The following is a 19401-nucleotide window of genomic DNA, read 5'->3' as shown; positions in this document are numbered from 1 at the left end:
TATTTTGACCAAATCTTTTTAGGCTCCTCTACCCTTTAAGATGACAAAGTTATTTCGTAATCAGGTTAGTTCTTATATCTACAGAGAAGAAAACAAAATGAGATCCTATTGTGGCTATGAAATGGACATTTCCCAATCGTCTTAATTATTTTTAATTGGCATGTGATTGAATCGTTTGTTGATGCAGCGCATGTCTATTTTATTCATTTATCATATTTCATTTCCAGGAAGGAAAGTACAAATTATGTCTGTTGGCCCTGAAGATTTTGAGCTCGAGCGGATTTCAGTTTACACTGCTTGATAATCAACAAATGAAATCTCAAATCTTACAAGGATTATTCAGTTATTTTTCATAACGTGAGCTGTAGAGAGAGCAATGCGTGAGAATTATTTTGAATTTTCTTATAGATCCTGTAAAATGAGTTGGGGTGATTGTCCTTTTCATTTCTTTTGAAGATTGAACATCCTAATTCTGAAGCTTGTATAATATTTACGTTGAGAAGACTTTATGATAAATGGTATTTTCAACAAAGGTAATAGTTTCCTTTTCTATTGTTTCTCTCTCTCGTTCTCCAGGTCGACGCACCAATTCCAGATGTTGTCCCACGCCCAGAACCCGTTGACATCAAGGAAGAGCCGGGTGAGAATGGGGAGGGTGACAACAGCAGCAGCGCCAACTCAAACACTCCCACTGTCTCCCCTTGTATGCTGCCATCTACGTCGACTAAGCCACCAGGCACCATGCCAGCAAGGACAGCTAGTATCGTTGGACAGGTCAAACGAAAACTCGCCCAAGATCTCTCCTCGTCATTTCTTTCGTCATCGTCAGACGACGACACCGACGATGTCGGGCCTCCATTGCTTCAAAAGGAAATACCGATAAAGAGATTATGTGGCGGTTTTAAAGCTAAGTCTATCCCAAAAGTTAAACGAAAAGACTCATCTTTGATTAAGAAATCTAAGTCATCTTTGTCGAATGGTAAAGCAAAGACGGCTCCTGTTACCCCTGTTGCACCGAGAAATCCGGTATCACTTAAGAGGAAAAAGAAAGAAGGTAAAAAGAAGGTGAAGAAGAAGAAAAGGATGCTGCAACCAAAGGTATCGCTGAAGAATCCGTCACCTGTTGTAAAAATCCGTATCATGCGGAAGACGAAGAAAGACGGAACAGTCATTCGAACCAAGCATTATGAACATAAAGATGGCTCGATCACTATCCGCAGATTAAAACCAAAAGTTAAAAAACTGAAAGGGAAAGGGAAAGCAAAAGGTAATCTTAAAATCAACAAGACAAATGCCGTTGTCCGTAAAGAAAGTCTGCCGAAATTGAAGAAGAAGAAAAAGAAATTGAAGGTAAAACAGCAACAGCCAGTGACTGCGCTGCCAAAGAAAGTGAAATCAGAAAAGAAGATTGTGAAAGTGAAAACAAAAACGAAATTGAAGGTAAAGAAACAAAAGGTATCGCCCCCATCAAAACCACTCCCGCCACCACCACATTCCCTTTCGCGCCATTCATCAACGACATCTTCATCGTCGTCATCATCATCATCATCCTCCTCATCGTCATCTGCGTCCCCGTCACCGTCGCCATCACCAATGCCACCGTCTTCACCCAAACACACCTCCCACCATCACTCGTCATCGCTAGTGTCGAGACCCGTCAAGTCGGAGGTGACCGCCGAGCTCGTACCACCTCCCAAGCATGTTGCCGAGGTGAAAGAAACGGAGTTCGGTAAACTCGGCCCTATAAAGATTGTCATCCGGAGCAATTCACGATCATCAGAAATTGACGAGAAAAGCCCAAGGAAGGACAAGAGTCCCATGGGTCACAAGAAAGAGGGAAGTTTGTTTAGCCCAACTGCGCCCTTGGAATGTAGTCTTATTAGTCCGACACCTGATCCGCCTTTGCCGACAATCACGGAGAGCAGTAATAGTGTCAAAAAAACTAATGTGGTTTCAACTGGTGGCAAGTCCGGAAATACACCAAGCACCAAGTCCAGCAGCACTGTCACCAACGGTGTTAAATCGAGCACGGTCAGCAGTCCCAAGTCAAATGGTACCATCAATAGCTCCAGCAAGTCAGCTAGTCACTCGAAAAGCGGTGTAAAGTTGGGATCCGATGTAAACGCAACTATCAAGAGCAGTAACTCCACTGGGAACACGGGGAGCTTGAAGAGCAATAGCGCTGCCGGGAACACGAGTTTGAAGAGCAGTAGTGCTGCCGGGAACACGAGCTTTAAGAGCAGTAGCGCTGCCGGGAACACAAGCTTGAAGAGCAGTAGCGCTGCCGGAAACACGAGCTTTAAGAGCAGTAGCGCTGCTGGGAACACGAGCTTGAAGAGCAGTAGCGTTGCCGGAAATACGAGCTTGAAGAACGCTAGCTCTACTGGGAACACCAGTATGAAATCAAGTACCTCGATCGGTAGCATAAGCTCGAAAATAAATAGTTCGTCGGTGAATAACGGAGTAAAGCCTAGCGGCTCGACAGGGAATGGCGGGGCGAAGCAGAACGGTGTGACGACGACGACAACGAGTGGCGGAGTGAAGCAGACCGCTACGACAGCGATTGGCGAAACGAAGCCGAGCGGCACGACAGAGAGTGATGGTTTGAAGCAGAGCGGAATGGCAGGGATTGGCGAGACGAAGTCGAACGGCACGGCAGTGATTGGCGGGGCAAAGTCGAATGACTCGACGACAAGTAGCGGGGTGAAGCCGATCAGCACGGCAGAGAATGTTGGGATGAAACAGAGCGACATGACAGGGAGTAGTGGGTTGAGTATCACGGCGGTTAATGCCGGGGTGATGCCGAGCGGCACGGCAGGAAATAGCACTGTGAGGCCAACCGGCACTGACGCAGCAAGACCGAAAAGTGCGATGAGCCCGATTAGCTCGGCAGATAACATGGAGAAACAGCAAATTTCTGCCGCCACGGGCCCGGTCAAGACGTCCACTACAGCCTCTGCAAGCAGCGTCAAGCAGGACAATACTCCGAACGGTAGTGTCAAGTCGACTGTTGTAGGAAATTTTAAATCAAGTAGTATGTCTATCAACAACAATACAAAATCAAGTCTCATATCCAAGACAAATTCCAAACCAAGTGGCAAAATCATCAGCAGTGCTAAGGTGTCTACCAAGGACAAGATAGCGAGCAGTAAAAAGGCACCTCTGAAAAGTCCACCGGCTTCCAAGAACATAGTAGAGAGCAGTCCATATGACTACGAAGATGAAGATGATTGTCCACTGGTTATAGATGAAAAACCGTCGAATAAATCCGAGAAGGTGAAATCCTCATTCAAGAAAGACATCGTCGCATCAATTAAACAAAATTTATTAAATCCAGAAAAGAAAGTGAGTGAGAAAGTATCAACTGTTCCCAAAGCTGTTGACAAGAAACATGACACCTGCAAACCTGCTGGTACTAAGGACTGTATAAAGAACAGCAACTGGAGTTTGAATCGCTCTGATCTTATGCCAAAGAAAATCAATGCATCAACCCCAACTGCATCACCGAAATCTTCTTTTCCAAAGACCAACGATGGTTCGAGTAGACAAGACGCACCAACGAAAGCGACGAACCAGGATTTAAAAACCAAAAACAGTAATTTAAGTCAAATGTTGAACGCACCCTTGCGAGAAAAAGTCGTTCCAAAGACGACTCCAGCTCATAAGTCACCTTTCACGACTCCTGCAAATTCTTGGAACAATCAAATAATTGGAAGCCTAAATGGGAAACCAAATCCCTATGAAACTGTTGTAAATCGCGTAGAATCCGTTACGAATCGTCCCCAAACCGTTCAGAATCGCGAGATAATGAGAGCCCCTCCCCAAGCTTTCATAAAACAGAAGAATGGACATTCAATCGCAATGGATTCACCTAACATGCCATCAAGAGGGAAGCCAGTTACTGGGGTGGAAAAGTCTAAACCCCCTGGACAATCTCTCAAACGAAACCTCAGCCCTGTCGAACTGAATAACAACATCACAAAGACTCTTGATAATCGCGGAAATGTTATAAAGGACCCGGCGAAATTCCATGAGAAAACGAAGTGTGCTAAAACAATATGCAAAAGTGTAGCCCAAAACGTGGAGAAGAGAGATGGTTTATCGACGTCACTGCCGCCTCATCCTCCTCCCATTCGAGTTCCCGTCGTCCCGAAATCCATCCTTACTGTCCGAACCGAACAGAGAGCATCTTCGTTCACCGCGATGTCGGTAGATTGCCCCCTGGATCTGAGCATGAAATCCCCTTCTGCTGCGAAGATCAAGCGAGAGCTATGGCGTCCGCAGCCAGAGAAAGTGGAGAATATTCTCGTTACCGACGTGAAAATGGGAGAGTTCACCTTCACCATTCGAGAAAGTAACACCGCTGAGGGTTTCTTCTCGCAATCATGATGGATTGATGATCATTGATCATATCCACTTCCGGTAGAAAATTCATCATTTCATTAGTTTTGATTCCGGATTTTTTGTTTCGTTTATTTAATAGAATGTAACTGAAATATTAGTTTTCATTGATTAATTATTTTGTGATTATTCCCTTCCAGTTTGCTTCTCTCATTCTTTATTTTGGGGTTTAGTTTTTTTTTTTCCTTCTTCTTCTTGCACAATCATCATCATCATTATCTTCATCTTATTTCATTTTTTCCTCTTTGATTCCATTTCTTCTCCTTTATTCATCATCATCTTCTTCCCCGTCTAACTATCTGATCATGACTATATGTATACTACTTCTGATTATTGCTCATCTGATAATATACTACATTTCGTGGAAGGTGATTTGATTGACCTCAATTTCAAAGTCTTGATTATCATTCTTTTTTCGTTTATTTTGTTTTCATTTAGTGGATTTCGATAATTTTATGATCAACACCACATATAATAATTTATCTGAGAAAAGATGACATTTATTTTGATGTAGGAATTCACTAAGATTTGTCAATTTATTTCATGTGTGTCATTATAAACGCTTGTTTGTTGTTATGTGATATATGATCATGAATTTACTCAGATTGTGATCATTGATTTACCCAAAGAGAGCATTGGGTGACCTCCAGGATTATACTGTTAAATTGCTCTACACTTGAAAAACAAATATTACGAATGTATATTATGAATGCACTTGAAATATATACAGCACTGCCGTTTTAGTATAATATTATACGGGATGAGTTAAGATTTTGTTGAAAGCGAATTGAAAACAGTTATTTATTGACAGAGTGACTAAACGATTGAATTTCGATATGTAGTCTGAAAATTTGTTATGTCGCTCAGCGTTGTCATCGATTATTAATAGAAAATGATTCTCAGCTGTTGTACACAATGATGACCCGTAATGGCATATTATCGATTTGTGAAATATTTGGGGTGTTTTGTTTGTTATATAGAGTGTTAAATGATTAACATTTTGTCATTATTATTTATTGTTGAAAATCGTTGTAGATTCATGTCGATGGAGAAAATTGTATTGTTTACTCTTGATATTGGACCAAATCTGCTTGATACCGCGCATGTTAGAGCTTTCCTCTGTTATGCGAATATATTACTGTTATGATTAACATGTTTTAAAATGACCACCACAATTCGGTCATCGGCTCTCAATCAGGAACTCGTACATAAATCGAATATATCAATTAGATTCCCTAGACAAAACTTGAGCACAATCAAATTTGTTTTTACAGTAAACGATTCCATTGGTGCTGAAATATTTGTCATGGTATAAAATCCTTTCATCGTAATAACTCCATCTACTGAAAGCGAAAGCTGCATCATGACGTGTTAACGAGATTAATTTCATGCACGTGAATTCAGACGTTATTCAAAATTTTGAGTGTCTGATGAATAAGTTTTTGGGGCAATATCTTTTTTTTTCTTCAAGAAAACAGTATTCCCAGTTGTTAATGTGACATTTAGCTTGAGATATGGTGCTAGTTAGTACCAGTGTGCGTTAAAACCTTTTACAACCTTGATATTTTTCTTTAAAAAATCAGTCATGCACCGCTTTTTGCTGATAATCTTGCCGCCATTAACTAATTTTATATTAAACCATGCATGGTAGCGATTACACGTAGTTATCATTTTCAATGTGACCAACGCACCGAGGAATATTGTATCAACATGCGTTTGTTTTCAGTTACCTTGACAATTAGTGATGAGAATGCAGGTTTGATAGATTAGATTGTGCGAAGGAAACACAGGGCGGCTTTAAAAGACAGAATTTGAAATTCAAGCGAAGGAAGGTAAATTCATCGGGAAAAGTTAGCATATTTGATAGAAAATAATAAAGAGGTATTAGAAAGAGAAAATTAGAAGATATATAGTTATATATACATGTTTTAAGAAGAACTTTGTTATATGTTTGTGATTAGTATTATAAAAAAAAAATGAAATATTTGTATATACACTATGACATTAGTTTCACACTTTATGTAGTCCACTGACAAATGGAAATATATCAGTATTATGTGTTAATATTTACTTGATTTTATTTGTAAGATTATATGCCATATATTTTGTGCAGAAATGTATCTTCTTAAAGGTACGTGCGAGGTTTTTTTTTTTAAAGTATATATTCAGTGTCATTACATGTGTTGGAAATACCAGCTCGATTAATTTAAGAAAATGCTACATCTTCTCTGAGTGATGACGTCACGAAAGTATGGTCTCGTTAGATAATATAAAAATGTAATTCGTTTTCCTGGATTAAATGATTAAATACTCAGCTGTCAAAGTAAACAAGGTCACAAAAATCATATCTAAAATATAGAATTAATTATAATGAACTAAATTTCTTGAGAAGTGTTTGACATGCTTGAAAACGTTTTTTATCCTTTTATATAATTCGGATCCCGAAAATTGCTTTTGCCTTCTCTTAAAATAAAGCTTTATGAGTCGTAGATTTTTTTTTCAACGTTGGTATATATTTATTTGTATTTTGCAACAATAGTTCAAACACCGGTAGTTTTCTTGGCTTCCTTTACTTCAGTCGAGATTGTTGTTAACCCATACAGTGTTTTTTTTTTCTTGAAAATATATATTTCTTTAATTTTCGACCTGCGATCAAGATAAAGTCTAACTATACCCTTTTCATTTTAGATGTGCTAAAATGATTCTGAAACCCTTTTTTTATTAATGCCGGTGTTAGCAAAATACATGTAGCGGTAGTTGAAATGACTAATCAGAAAGATCATCGGCCTGACGTAGATTTTAGCAAGATGATAGCTTTCTTTTATAGTCTATTATTTCGTATTTCTGCCATCACTATTTCATACCACTACAGTATTCATTCACCAGGGAGATATTTCACCGAATTGATCGTAAAGATAATTGTGCAAGATAGCAAAAGGGAATATGGCAAGCCCAAAATCCAGTCAGTTAACTCTTTAAACAAAAGGGTTGAGTTAGATTTGCCCAATAATGTGTAAAATGTGCGGAAGGGAATATGCATGATGGGTAAAGGGAGATCAAATATGGTGTATAATTTATTCATTGCTGTGTTGAAATGTTCCCATAAAACGTGTATTTTGTTATTTTACTGAATGTTGGACAAATTTTAATCGTGTAACAGACTCATATGTTTTCATCTTTTCGCAAAATTTGGTAATTTTTTTCCACCTCAGAGGGTGAATCTTTGCGTCGTTGTTTATATCCAATATAATTTTGATCATACATATTTGGAGACGGCAAAGATATTAGCTACTAATTAAAGGGGAATTTCACCCACACGATAAGTTGCTTTTAATAGAAGCAGAAAAATTAGAGAAAAAGTGTTGAAGGTTTCATGAAAATTTGTCAAAGAATAACGGATTTATGAAGTTTTGATTTTCTGACGTCACAGTGAGCAGATCCTTCATAACCATGTCTTGTTATATAAATTTAAGAAAATTCATTAAAAAAAGATAAGTGATTCTATTTGTGCGGGAAATATATCGTTAACACATCATTTGATCTCCCTTTTATAAGAAAAACTTTTTTTTATTCGTAATTTTCCACTAAAGAATTTATGGAATTATTTTTTATTTGGGGGGATGCTGCTCGCATATGACGTAACAAATTAAAACTTCAAAAAATATAATTCCATTATTCCTTAATGGATTTTCATCAAACCTTCAATATGTTTTCTCTATTAAAAACAGGTTAAAAACTTATATACGGAATGTACATTTCGGCACTTGCACTTTTTTTTTCAATTTGATCTATCGCACAACTGTTTACAGTTTGTATACTTTTGTTATTTTTGGCGTGATGTTTATATTTTGAATTATGGAAATAGTGTAAGATTATAGGACATTTATTGAAAAGTTCTTCCCTGCAATGTTAAGAAATTTTCTACTTTAGGCATATGATATATATTTCTATTCATTTTCCCTCTCCACACGCATAAATTTTGCTGCAGAACAGTATTTTTGTCTGAAGCAGTCATTGTTGACCATTCAGATTATTGGATTGTTTTCATTGTGTTCATTCTGTAAAGTATTTGTTCCTACATGTATTTGTTTTATTTTCCCTATACACATATTGATTAGAATTTCTGTTTAATCACCCAATCAACCTTGGGACTTTTTCGCACCTTTTCGCGATATAGGTGTAGCGGTCTGCCCCCGTCCCTCTCTGTTGTTGTTTTTGTCTATTGTTAATATTTTGTTCATTTTTACTCGACTAGCTTCTAAATTAAGATGTGATATTCAAATAATAATTTTAATTATTAGTATAATTTCAATTTTCAGTTCTTTACTTTTCTTCTGAAATATTCATGTATTATCTCATTTGATTTCTTTACTTATTTTGAATAATTTCCAGTTGATTTCTGCAATCTTTTTCATTGAAACCTTTATGTTTAGTTGATGTTCTTGTCATAGAGAGACAAAATAATTAGAATTAATCATATTGATTTGTAATTTTTCCCTATACAATCACCTTTCTCTGTCTTGTTTCCTGACCACCTTCGCCCCGCCCCTTCCCAATCCCCTATTGAGCTCCTTTATACAAGTACTGTGTTTCTTCTTCGCCCATGTTTTTTCTTTGCCATATCCTTTACCCCAAAAGCCTTCAAAATATTAATGTATAGTTTTCTTGGGAAGTATGTCGTTCAAAACGTTATGCTTAACGGTGCTGTTATTTACTGAATGAATCGGTCATGTAAATGCTGCTTCACTTAATTGACACTCAAAGTTTGATACACGTTATGGTCGTTTTCATATTTCTTTTGTTATATGTTTTTTTCAAGATGCTCTCATATTAGTTAGGTTTGGGGAAAGTGTTATTGTAACTTTGTGGATGAAGGAGAGACATCAATACTAAGAAATAGATTATTATCGGAGTTTTATTCTCTATATAGAGTGATGTTATTATATTGTAATAGTTGGATGGAAAGTTATTTATGAAGTTTGTAATGGTTTTCTGAATATAGAATATTCATGTCTTTGTATTGTTGTTGATGAATAGTATTTCTTGTGAGTTGAATAAAATGCACAGCATTTAAAAACCAATACCGAAACTTTGTATTTGTTTTCTTTATTTTGAAAAAATATTTTGTTATTGTGAATTATTTTATATAAAAGCAGAGAATAAGCTAGTAATTGTGACCTAGTTTGAAAATAATCAGATATTTTCGTATACAAAATATGTTTAAAATGTGTAAGTAGATAGATATATATATATATATTTATATTAATTCATTACTGTTTTTTAACCCCCCCCCCCCCCCCCCCCCGACTGAACGCAAATCAGTCACTTGGGTCCAAAAGTCCAGGGGATTGTTTCATCAACATTTTCATTAGACAAGTTGTCAGATCTGACAACTTTCCTTGATTCTGATTGGCTTATAGAAGCACTGGTAACTGTCGGATAAAATCCTTTCATGAAACACTCCCCGGGACAAATCATCCTGAATAAGGTCAGGTGTGACCCAGATTCCGGGTCATTTTGTAAATCCGAAATTGGTTGTAAAGTCAACTGATTTTCCTTGTCAGTGGCTTACCCGGTATTTTCAAGAGTGCATTGCTCCATATTGAGATGACTCCTTATTCATTGCCCTTTGAAAAAATTCATGCATAAATCATTTTTGTTTGAAATAAACTTTGCATTAAGACAAAATGAAAATTATTATTCTCGAACACTGTCTTAGGGACGTTGGTAATAATAAAAAAGGGTCTATGATTTATTTAATTTATGATAGAAGAGCAATGAAGATGAAATGCCTTGATCAGGAGCCGCATTACTATAGGAATCGAACTCTGAATCTTCATGTCTCTAAACAATTGCGCATATGTGTGTGTGTATTTGAGTTTTGTCAGACGTGTATCAATCAGATATGATTATTTACGTATGGGACCGACCTTTGACGTCACCATCCGAAAGACGTGACCAGGGTTCGAACCTCTACATCAATTTGTAACTTCCCTACAGCTTGGATTACAGGCGCATGCCACAACGCCCAGCCAATTGCGCATAGTCGAATGACAGATTATAAACAAAAATTTTAAGATTTAAGAAAAATAGTTTGTAAAGCGCATAATAGGTCTTCACCGATTATTATGCGCTGTATGGACCTAAGAATTATTTGTTTGTTTGTATTATATATGTCATAAAGAAACATAAAGGATAGCATATACATAACAATGAAAAAAATTCTAGAAATTGACGAAAAACATCACAAAAACATTGAAGCTCTTAATATGCTAAAGGAGTTATAAGACAAAAAGACCAGACTCAAGACAAGAGACGGTTGGATAACCCATATTCATCTGCACCAATTACATGTGCAGCTAGTCTTCCATGGGGACCAAATAATTAATATAATGTTCTTAAAATAGAGATTGAAAAAAGGGAGAAAGGGATTACAGGGCAGAGATGGGATATAGAAAGAGCAGATACATAAAGAGGGAGAGGGGGGGGGGGAGAGTGGCGCGAAAGAATGAAAATGAAGGGGGTATTAAAAAATGAATAATAAAATATTTACGAAGGAATGGCTCACTCATGCATTTCCTGCGAAGAAAACTATTATTTGAATTGGTGTCATTCTAAAATATATAGATTTAAAAAAAATCATCATCTGTATTATCTGGGCTTTCCTTGTTTCGATATCGTCACTATCATGATTATTACATGATTATGATGAAATCGAATTATCATTATTTCAATTTTGTATTTTGATTGAGATAAATGCAGAACTACTACTTAAAAATAAAATGGTACATTGGAAAGATAGAGGCAAGTTTGGACTATCAAGGGAAAAGAATTTTCAGAAATTTGCGGGAAATATATTGATAAAGACATGTGTTTTACTAATGAAAGATGTATGCGAGAACAGTTTTCATAAAAACTGCTATTCACCGAAGTTTTCAAAGGATCCTGTCAAGAGCGAACCCCGGCTTTTGCCAGTGGCACTGGCGCTGTTGTGAGCCCGTATCTGGCGAGTCAGAAACGCCCCTGACACTCCGCAGCGCCCTTTGCTAACCAGATTTTGATCGGTCGATCTTGCAGGAGCAAGTCTGTGGGCGTCTTCAACACCCGGCTTCAACAGATACAAAGAGCTCTTGGATACGATCGGTGGCGTACAGTTAGGGCCATGGGGAGGCGCCCCCCCCCCCCCAAAAAAAAAAAAAAAAAAAAAAAAAAAAAAAAAGTACGACCAAGAAAAGAGAAAAGGAAAGAGAGAAGGGTGAAATGTGATATTATTTTCTGAATAATATATGTCAAAATCGATCAAAAAATTGGATTAGCTCATTACCCCTCATTACTAGGTACGATCATCATTAAAGGTCAAGTCTATTCCAGAAAAATGATGATTTGAATAAATAGAGAAAAATCAAACTTGCAAAATGCTAAAAATTTCATAAAAATCGGACGTAAAATGGAAAAGTTATGACATTTTAAAATTTCGCTTATTTTTCACAAAACAGTTATATGCACATCTCAGTGACATGCAAATGAGACAGTCGATGATGTCTATCACTCACTATTTCTTTTGTTATTTATTGTTTGAATTATACAATATTCAATTTTTTACAGATTTGACGATAAGGACCAACTTGATTAAACCATATAGTATTAAAACAAAGCTAATTCCACATGTTCATGGAGGAATTAGTCTTTGTTTCACTTGACAATGAGGAGAAAATTTGAATATTTCATATTTCGTATAATAAAATACAAAAGAAATAGTGAGTGAGTGATGTCATCAGTATCCTCATTTGCATACCGACCAGGAATCTGCATATAACTGTTTTGTGAAATTAAGCGAAACTTTAAAATGTCACAACTTTTTTATTTTACATCCGATTTTGATGAAATTTTCAGTGTTATATAATTATGCTTGTTGGATTTTTCTCTTTTTATTCAAATCATCGTATGACTGGGGTGGACTTGTCCTGTAAAGGGATGGTCCGGGCTGAAAGTATTTATAGCTTAATAATAGAGTAGAATTCACTGAGCAAAATGCCGAAAATTTCATCAAAATCATCCCCACTTGTTCTTTTGTATTTTATTATATGAAATTAGGTTTATTCAAATTTTGTTCAAAGAACTAGAAAAATTGGATTGACAACTGATTTAGTGCATTAGATATTTATTGCTGCAACTTATTTCATTATAAGGGAGACATATTATTCACACAAGTATGAAATAATGAAAAAATATGATTTTATGTAATAACATAAGAAAACGAAAGTGGAGATAATTTATGACATCATCATCCCACCTAATGAATATTCATGACGACTGTTTTCACAAAATATTGCAAAACTTTAAACTTCCATAACTTTATCATTTGTTATCCGATTTCGATGAAATTTTCGGCATTTTGCTCAGTGAATTCTACTCTATGTATTTAGGTATAAATATTTTCAGCCCGGACCATCCCTTTAATAGCTGCAAGGTGATTATGATCCATTGACAGCGCTACCTTAAAAGCATATCAAGAGTACATTTTGTCAAATGAAGGGGTGGAGAACGAGATGATGAAAGAAGAAAGAATGAAGAAATAAGAGAACAGATGGAAAGCTTGACACAGAGACGTTAAATTGAAATCTCGTCTTGAACGAATGGTCAGCTCGGGAGAGAGAGAGAGAGAGAGAGGGGGGGGGGTCTCGGATTCGCTCCCAAAATCTAAAGACATACATTAAACAAGAACTGAGGTTTATTGTGAAGGGCTTGAAAACTAGATGGCCCTCTGTGAATGGGGGCGCTTCATTGGGAACTGGAATTAAACATTAAATGGGGGTCTTCGATAACGGAAGCCTGAAATGAGCAGCATATCGGGGGAGAACGGGTTGGTCAGTGAAAAGGGTGGAAATGATATATTTGGGAACTGGTGGCAAGGCGTTTAAAGGGGGGCTTAAGGACCATCATACCCGCCATTATACTTGAGTGCCCACCCCCCCCCCCCCCCCCCCTTTCTCAGGCATCTGACCACTCCGCCAGGACATCTCCACGGTCATGGTAGCATTCAAAAGCCTAAATCTGTCACGAATAAATGCAAGGCTGAACAGGTTGCTTTACATGACTGGGTACACTTGAGGCATTCAAAGCATTCACACCATAACATGTTGGCTTTCACGTTTTATACCCCCGTCACACTTATTCGGAATCAGCAGTAATCGAGCAGAACCAGCCGGAATGAAGAACTTTCAAAATTCGTGCCACATTCGGGAGGGAATTTGAAATTTTCACTACTTTTGCAAAAATGTCGTTCGAATACTTAGAACGTCCTTTGATCCCGCCTCGAATGATTCTTGCACATTCCGGGTGTATTGACTGTCGAATGCAGCTCGAATACAGTCGGAACACAGGAAGAATATTAAGAATGCTGTTAGAATGAAGCAAGAATATTTAGAATGCAGCAGTCAGAATGCACTTCGAATGTCGTTCGATATTTCTCCACTTCGAATGCACTTCGAAAGTTTTGAACATGAGCAAAACATTCGGGCCGGTCACAAGAATGGACCCGAATGTCTGGAATGCACTCAGAATGCAGTCAGAATTTTTAGAATGCGCTTCGAATATCCAGGAATGTACCAAGAATTTTCATTCCGGCGGCATTCCGGCTCATTCCGCCTCTAGTGTGACGGGGTTTTACCAAAACTTGAAAAATGTCTACCCCGTGTCTACTCTACTTGTCTTCGAGATCTCAGTCCAGCACTGTTTCAGTCAAGTGTGGTTTCGATGGTTGGAAAGCTGAAGATCTTCCCCTACATTACTAAGGTAAATTCAAAATAATCAAATATCTTGATATGCATTTTTAACTTTAAAGGATGTAATGTTTCTCATTCAAATCTGTTTTTGCTCCTCGCACTTTCTATTCGGCGACTTAGACATTCTCTCGCTACCAGCAGTACCCGAGAGTTGCGGCCGCCCTGCGGTGACAATATCGATGGTTAGCTGCAGCTGTACACAAATAAACCAGACTGAACCTGAATGGGTATTGTAATTCATAACAGACTCACGCCCTCATGTGATGATTGTAGAAAGAAATAATGTCCATTCTCTTTGGAGAGAAGAGGAGAGAAGTGGCGCACGTGCCTTCCCCCCCCCCCAAAAAAAAAAGGGGGGGGGAGACAGGGGCAATGCCCTCACAGGTTCAAACAACAAATATCCACTAACAGCGTTCCATTTTGATAGCCAATTAGTGCCCTCTTTTCTTCCTATGACATCCCCTTTACTGCCCATTTTTTTCTGAGTAAGACCAGTTTTCAGATGGTTGAGAAGCGACAAAGCTCAGTAACATTAAATTTTGAGGTATCTTAATGTTGCAAGATCTGCTGACATCAAATCACTTTGATTGAAATAACTGAAAACACGTAAAGGGCGCGATTGTTGCTTTCTCTTTTACTTTGTATTCTGCTGTGTCAAATGCGAGCATCCCCAATCATACTGTGCATTATTCATGCGCATTTACTGTGTTCTCTTTGAACTTTTTTTTTTAATCAATAGATCTATTTACATTTTTTAATGAAGCTACCATTATTGACAACTCAATACCCCATAACAAAAAATATCGATTTTATTGTGCCTGAATAGTTTTTTTAAGGAAAATAAGTATGATTATGTCATTCAGAATGAAGATCGTTTAATAACTCTGTGAGAAAGTCTGAGTGATTTCACGATAAAATAATGTGAGATAATCCAGCAAGCGGGACAGATAAAGTCATAAAGTGGTTGTTTTAACCAGGCAGTTCGAAGTGGAAACTTCCTCTTTAAACCATCGTAGCTGCAGGTTAGAACAAAACCCATAACTTGTGTTTAGGCGCGTTTCATGATAGATACACGATAAAGAACGCTCTCAGTGAATTTATAGCCAGGGCGACATGATATTCCAATGAGTGACCCCGACCCCACCCCCTCATGATTGTCAGTTTAATTTTTTTAGGGGATAGGACCACTCTCACAAGCCTGACTTCTCCCGGGGCCCAAAAAACCATACATTTTGTACTTCTTTATATGCATTTATCAGTGATCCATGTCTATGTTTGCTTTTGAGTCCATTCATTTATTCATTCATTCATCCATTCATTCATCTATTCATTCATTCGTTCGTTCATTCGTTCGTTCATTCATCCATCCATTCATTCATTCATTTATTCATTCATTCATTCATTCGTTCGTTCGTTCGTTCATTCATTCATTCATTCATTCATTCATCCATCCATCCATTCATCCATTCATTCATCCATTCATCTATCCGTCCATCCATCCATCCATCCATCCACTCATTCATTCATTCATTCATTCATTTGTTCGTTCGTCCGTTCGTTCGTTCGTTCATTCATTCATCCATTCATTCATTCATTCATTTATTCATTCATTCATTCATTCGTTCGTTCGTTCATTCATTCATTCATTCATTCATTCATTCATTCATTCATTCATTCATTCATTCATCCATCCATTCATCCATTCATTCATTCATCCATTCATCCATCCGTCCATCCATCCATCCACTCACTCATTCATTCATTCATTCATTTGTTCATTCGTCCGTTCGTTCGTTCATTCATTCATTCATTCATTCATTCATTCATTCATTCATTCATTCATTCATCCATCCATTCATTCCTTCATTCATTCATTCATTCATTCATTCATTCATTCATTCATTCATTCATTCCTTCATTCATTCATTCCTTCATTCATTCATCAGTCCGTCCATTCATTCATTCATTCGTTCGTTCGTTCATTCATTCATTCCTTCATTCATTCATTCCTTCATTCATTCATCAGTCCGTCCATTCATTCATTCATTCGTTCGTTCGTTCGTTCATTCATTCATTCATTCATTCATTCATCCATCCATCCATTCATCCATTCATTCATCCATTCATCTATCCGTCCATCCATCCATCCATCCATCCACTCATTCATTCATTCATTCATTCATTTGTTCGTTCGTCCGTTCGTTCGTTCGTTCATTCATTCATCCATTCATTCATTCATTCATTTATTCATTCATTCATTCATTCGTTCGTTCGTTCATTCATTCATTCATTCATTCATTCATTCATTCATTCATTCATTCATCCATCCATTCATCCATTCATTCATTCATCCATTCATCCATCCGTCCATCCATCCATCCACTCACTCATTCATTCATTCATTCATTTGTTCATTCGTCCGTTCGTTCGTTCATTCATTCATTCATTCATTCATTCATTCATTCATTCATTCATTCATTCATTCATCCATCCATTCATTCCTTCATTCATTCATTCATTCATTCATTCATTCATTCATTCATTCATTCATTCATTCATTCCTTCATTCATTCATTCCTTCATTCATTCATCAGTCCGTCCATTCATTCATTCATTCGTTCGTTCGTTCATTCATTCATTCCTTCATTCATTCATTCCTTCATTCATTCATCAGTCCGTCCATTCATTCATTCATTCGTTCGTTCGTTCATTCATTCATCCATTCGTTCATTCATTCATTCTTTCATTTTTTCATTCCTTCATTCATTCCTTCAATCCTTCATTCCTTCATTCCTTCATTCATTCATCCATCCATTCATTCATTCATTCATTCATTTTTTTAATTCCTTCATTTATTTTTCATTCATTCATTCATAACCCTCTTACCTTTGGTTGAACCTCCGTCAAACCTTCATTATATCTGATATTTTTCTATTGTTTAGGCCTATTCATTAGAATCTACTTGTTCATGGTCATTTTGCCTCCGACGAAGATTCTGCTAGGATCGAAAGCTTAGGCCCCCTTTTTGACTTTCGAATCTACTTGTTGTAAGATGCATTTGTAGTTGCGAGTATGTCCCATGCTTTTGTGTGTATCCGTTGTTCAAAACTCAGTGGTGTTTAAAATAACATGAATTTGAGGTAACTTGGTTTGAGATACCGTTTATTTTTCAGAAAATTTTAGAGCACGAGCAGCGAGCGATCTGAATATTATAGTTTTTAAAGCAATGCTCAAGTTATATAATGAATCTTGTGTGTCAAAGGACACTGAAATCAACCACGAAATTCTAAGATTTTTTTTATATTGGAAAATGAAACACGATGATGTAAGAAAAACATATATCGTTTGTGAAGATTTTGAGGGAGCAGCGCCCCCTACTGGCTGACCAGTGTCTGTCAAATTTTATGGTTACACCCCAGTAGAAATTACGATTATTTGTTCTCATATTTGACTTGCTTCTTGTAAGTTTCTTACAGGGCGGTAGTACATATTTTAGTAGATATTTCAATTTTGACATTTATCATTAATTCAAAAGTCTTTCAAATCCTCCTCACCCCTAATGTGTGGATTTAGAATTAGTAGAGATTTCAGAGCACTGAAAAGTAAATCAATAACTGGAGGCTTGTGGATACGATCAAAGTAGTTATGCAATGAGCCAAATGCGTTATGTCAGTGCATGAAACGGGCATACGTGATGTTAACCCCCCCCCCCCCCACCCCCACGCGTTAGATCACGAACATCACTCAAACCGTGACTAAAACCGAAATTGTCAAAAAAAAACATTGTTCATTACGCCATCTGTTGATGCCTGCCGTACAGTCTTCGTAATTTTCCTTTGAATTATTATTTTTGTTATCTCTAAAAATGATTATTACACTAAAGCTTTGTCCCATGATCTCTTTAAATTGCGCCAGTTCGTAGTTCCACTCTGCGCATGATCAGAAGATTCTGCGCATGATAACAGGAAGGTCATTTGTACTAAAGTGACATGGTGGTTTAAAATTTAATGAGATAAGCACCAAATTCGATGTCTTGATTATTCATATATTCTTTTGAATTGTGTTTTTCATTCACATTCACAAAAAACAATGCGTCCACGAATGACTGGTAGGTATTTCACAGTTTGCCAAGTACATTGTGCAACATCCTCTAGTACATGTAGTATGCATTCAAAGTAGAAATGCAACAAATAACTTCATAGAGTGTTCATTGATGTGCTATTCTAGTCACCTGGTCTATTCATTTTCTTCATTCCGCTATGTAAGGCATGCATACGTAATTTGCTTTGAAATCTACCTATCTTAAAGAAAGAAATGAAAGGTAATTAGACCAAAATTGTCCCAGAAGTAACTACGAACTGGTCTATTGCGCCACCTTTGAGGACAAGGGTAAGAACGCTGTCCCACCTGCATGACCTGATTTCATGTATTATTGAAGGAATATACATTGGCATTTTTCAATTTTTTAAATTTACATTGCCAATAACATAATTAAATTTGAAGAATCACACTCGGTGAAATTAGAGAATAGAATTGTTGATAATGGTGAAAGTCCCGTATATTTCTCTCCCTCATTCATTCTAATCTTCGTTTCCATAGCCCCCACCCCACTCCTTTCTTAAAAATTACGCTCAGTGTCACCCGAAATCTAGTTTCTTCCTCTGTCTCCTGCACTAGCACCTGCCGATCATGCATTCGCTTCACAGTTTACTTACTTTATCACATAGACCTATTAATCCTGTTTATCTTCTATTAATGTAAAAGGAAAAGTATTCCTCAAGGGGCAGAACGACTTAGCCAGCGAATGCCGACAAATGTAAAGGATATGCCTATCCGTCTTTCTGAATCCCATTTCATGACAATAATTTTCTTTTAACAACACAAATTATTCTTCAAAAAAGAATTTGAATTCTTGATGAAAAAATGTAATTTTTGATGTCAAGAAAATATGGGATTCGGTTCTTCTAAATTCATTCTCGTATTTTCATTTTCTTACGATTTAATGTAACGTGGCCGGATCATTCAAATAATTACGAATATTGTTAACATTATTCCTCTTCAAATTGATTATGAAAAAGCGTGATAATTGTATGGAGTACAACAAAAAGGATCTGGCAGGAAAATGAAGCAACTGATTCATCTTATTCTTCATATTTGTTTTACATGTTTAAAATTAGCTGCAGTAATTCTCCATAAGATCAGATTAAAAAGAAAG

At 37.0% G+C, this 19401-nt stretch overlaps 1 protein-coding gene across 1 annotated transcript; it reads left to right on the top strand.

The window, feature by feature from the left end:
* Positions 1–580: 580 nt before the first annotated feature.
* On the top strand, positions 581–9482 carry LOC129269329 (uncharacterized). The gene has a single exon (XM_054906823.2). The coding sequence runs from the start codon at positions 706–708 to the stop codon at positions 4387–4389; it is 3684 nt and encodes a 1227-aa protein (XP_054762798.2). The 5' UTR covers positions 581–705; the 3' UTR covers positions 4390–9482.
* The last annotated feature ends 9919 nt before the right edge of the window (positions 9483–19401 follow it).

The sequence above is a fragment of the Lytechinus pictus genome, chromosome 10 (genome assembly GCF_037042905.1).
Source record: "Lytechinus pictus isolate F3 Inbred chromosome 10, Lp3.0, whole genome shotgun sequence".
NCBI classification, from domain to species: Eukaryota; Metazoa; Echinodermata; class Echinoidea; order Temnopleuroida; family Toxopneustidae; genus Lytechinus; species Lytechinus pictus.
Note: the sequence above shows the minus strand (reverse complement) of the source record. Positions and strands in the feature narration are given on the sequence as shown.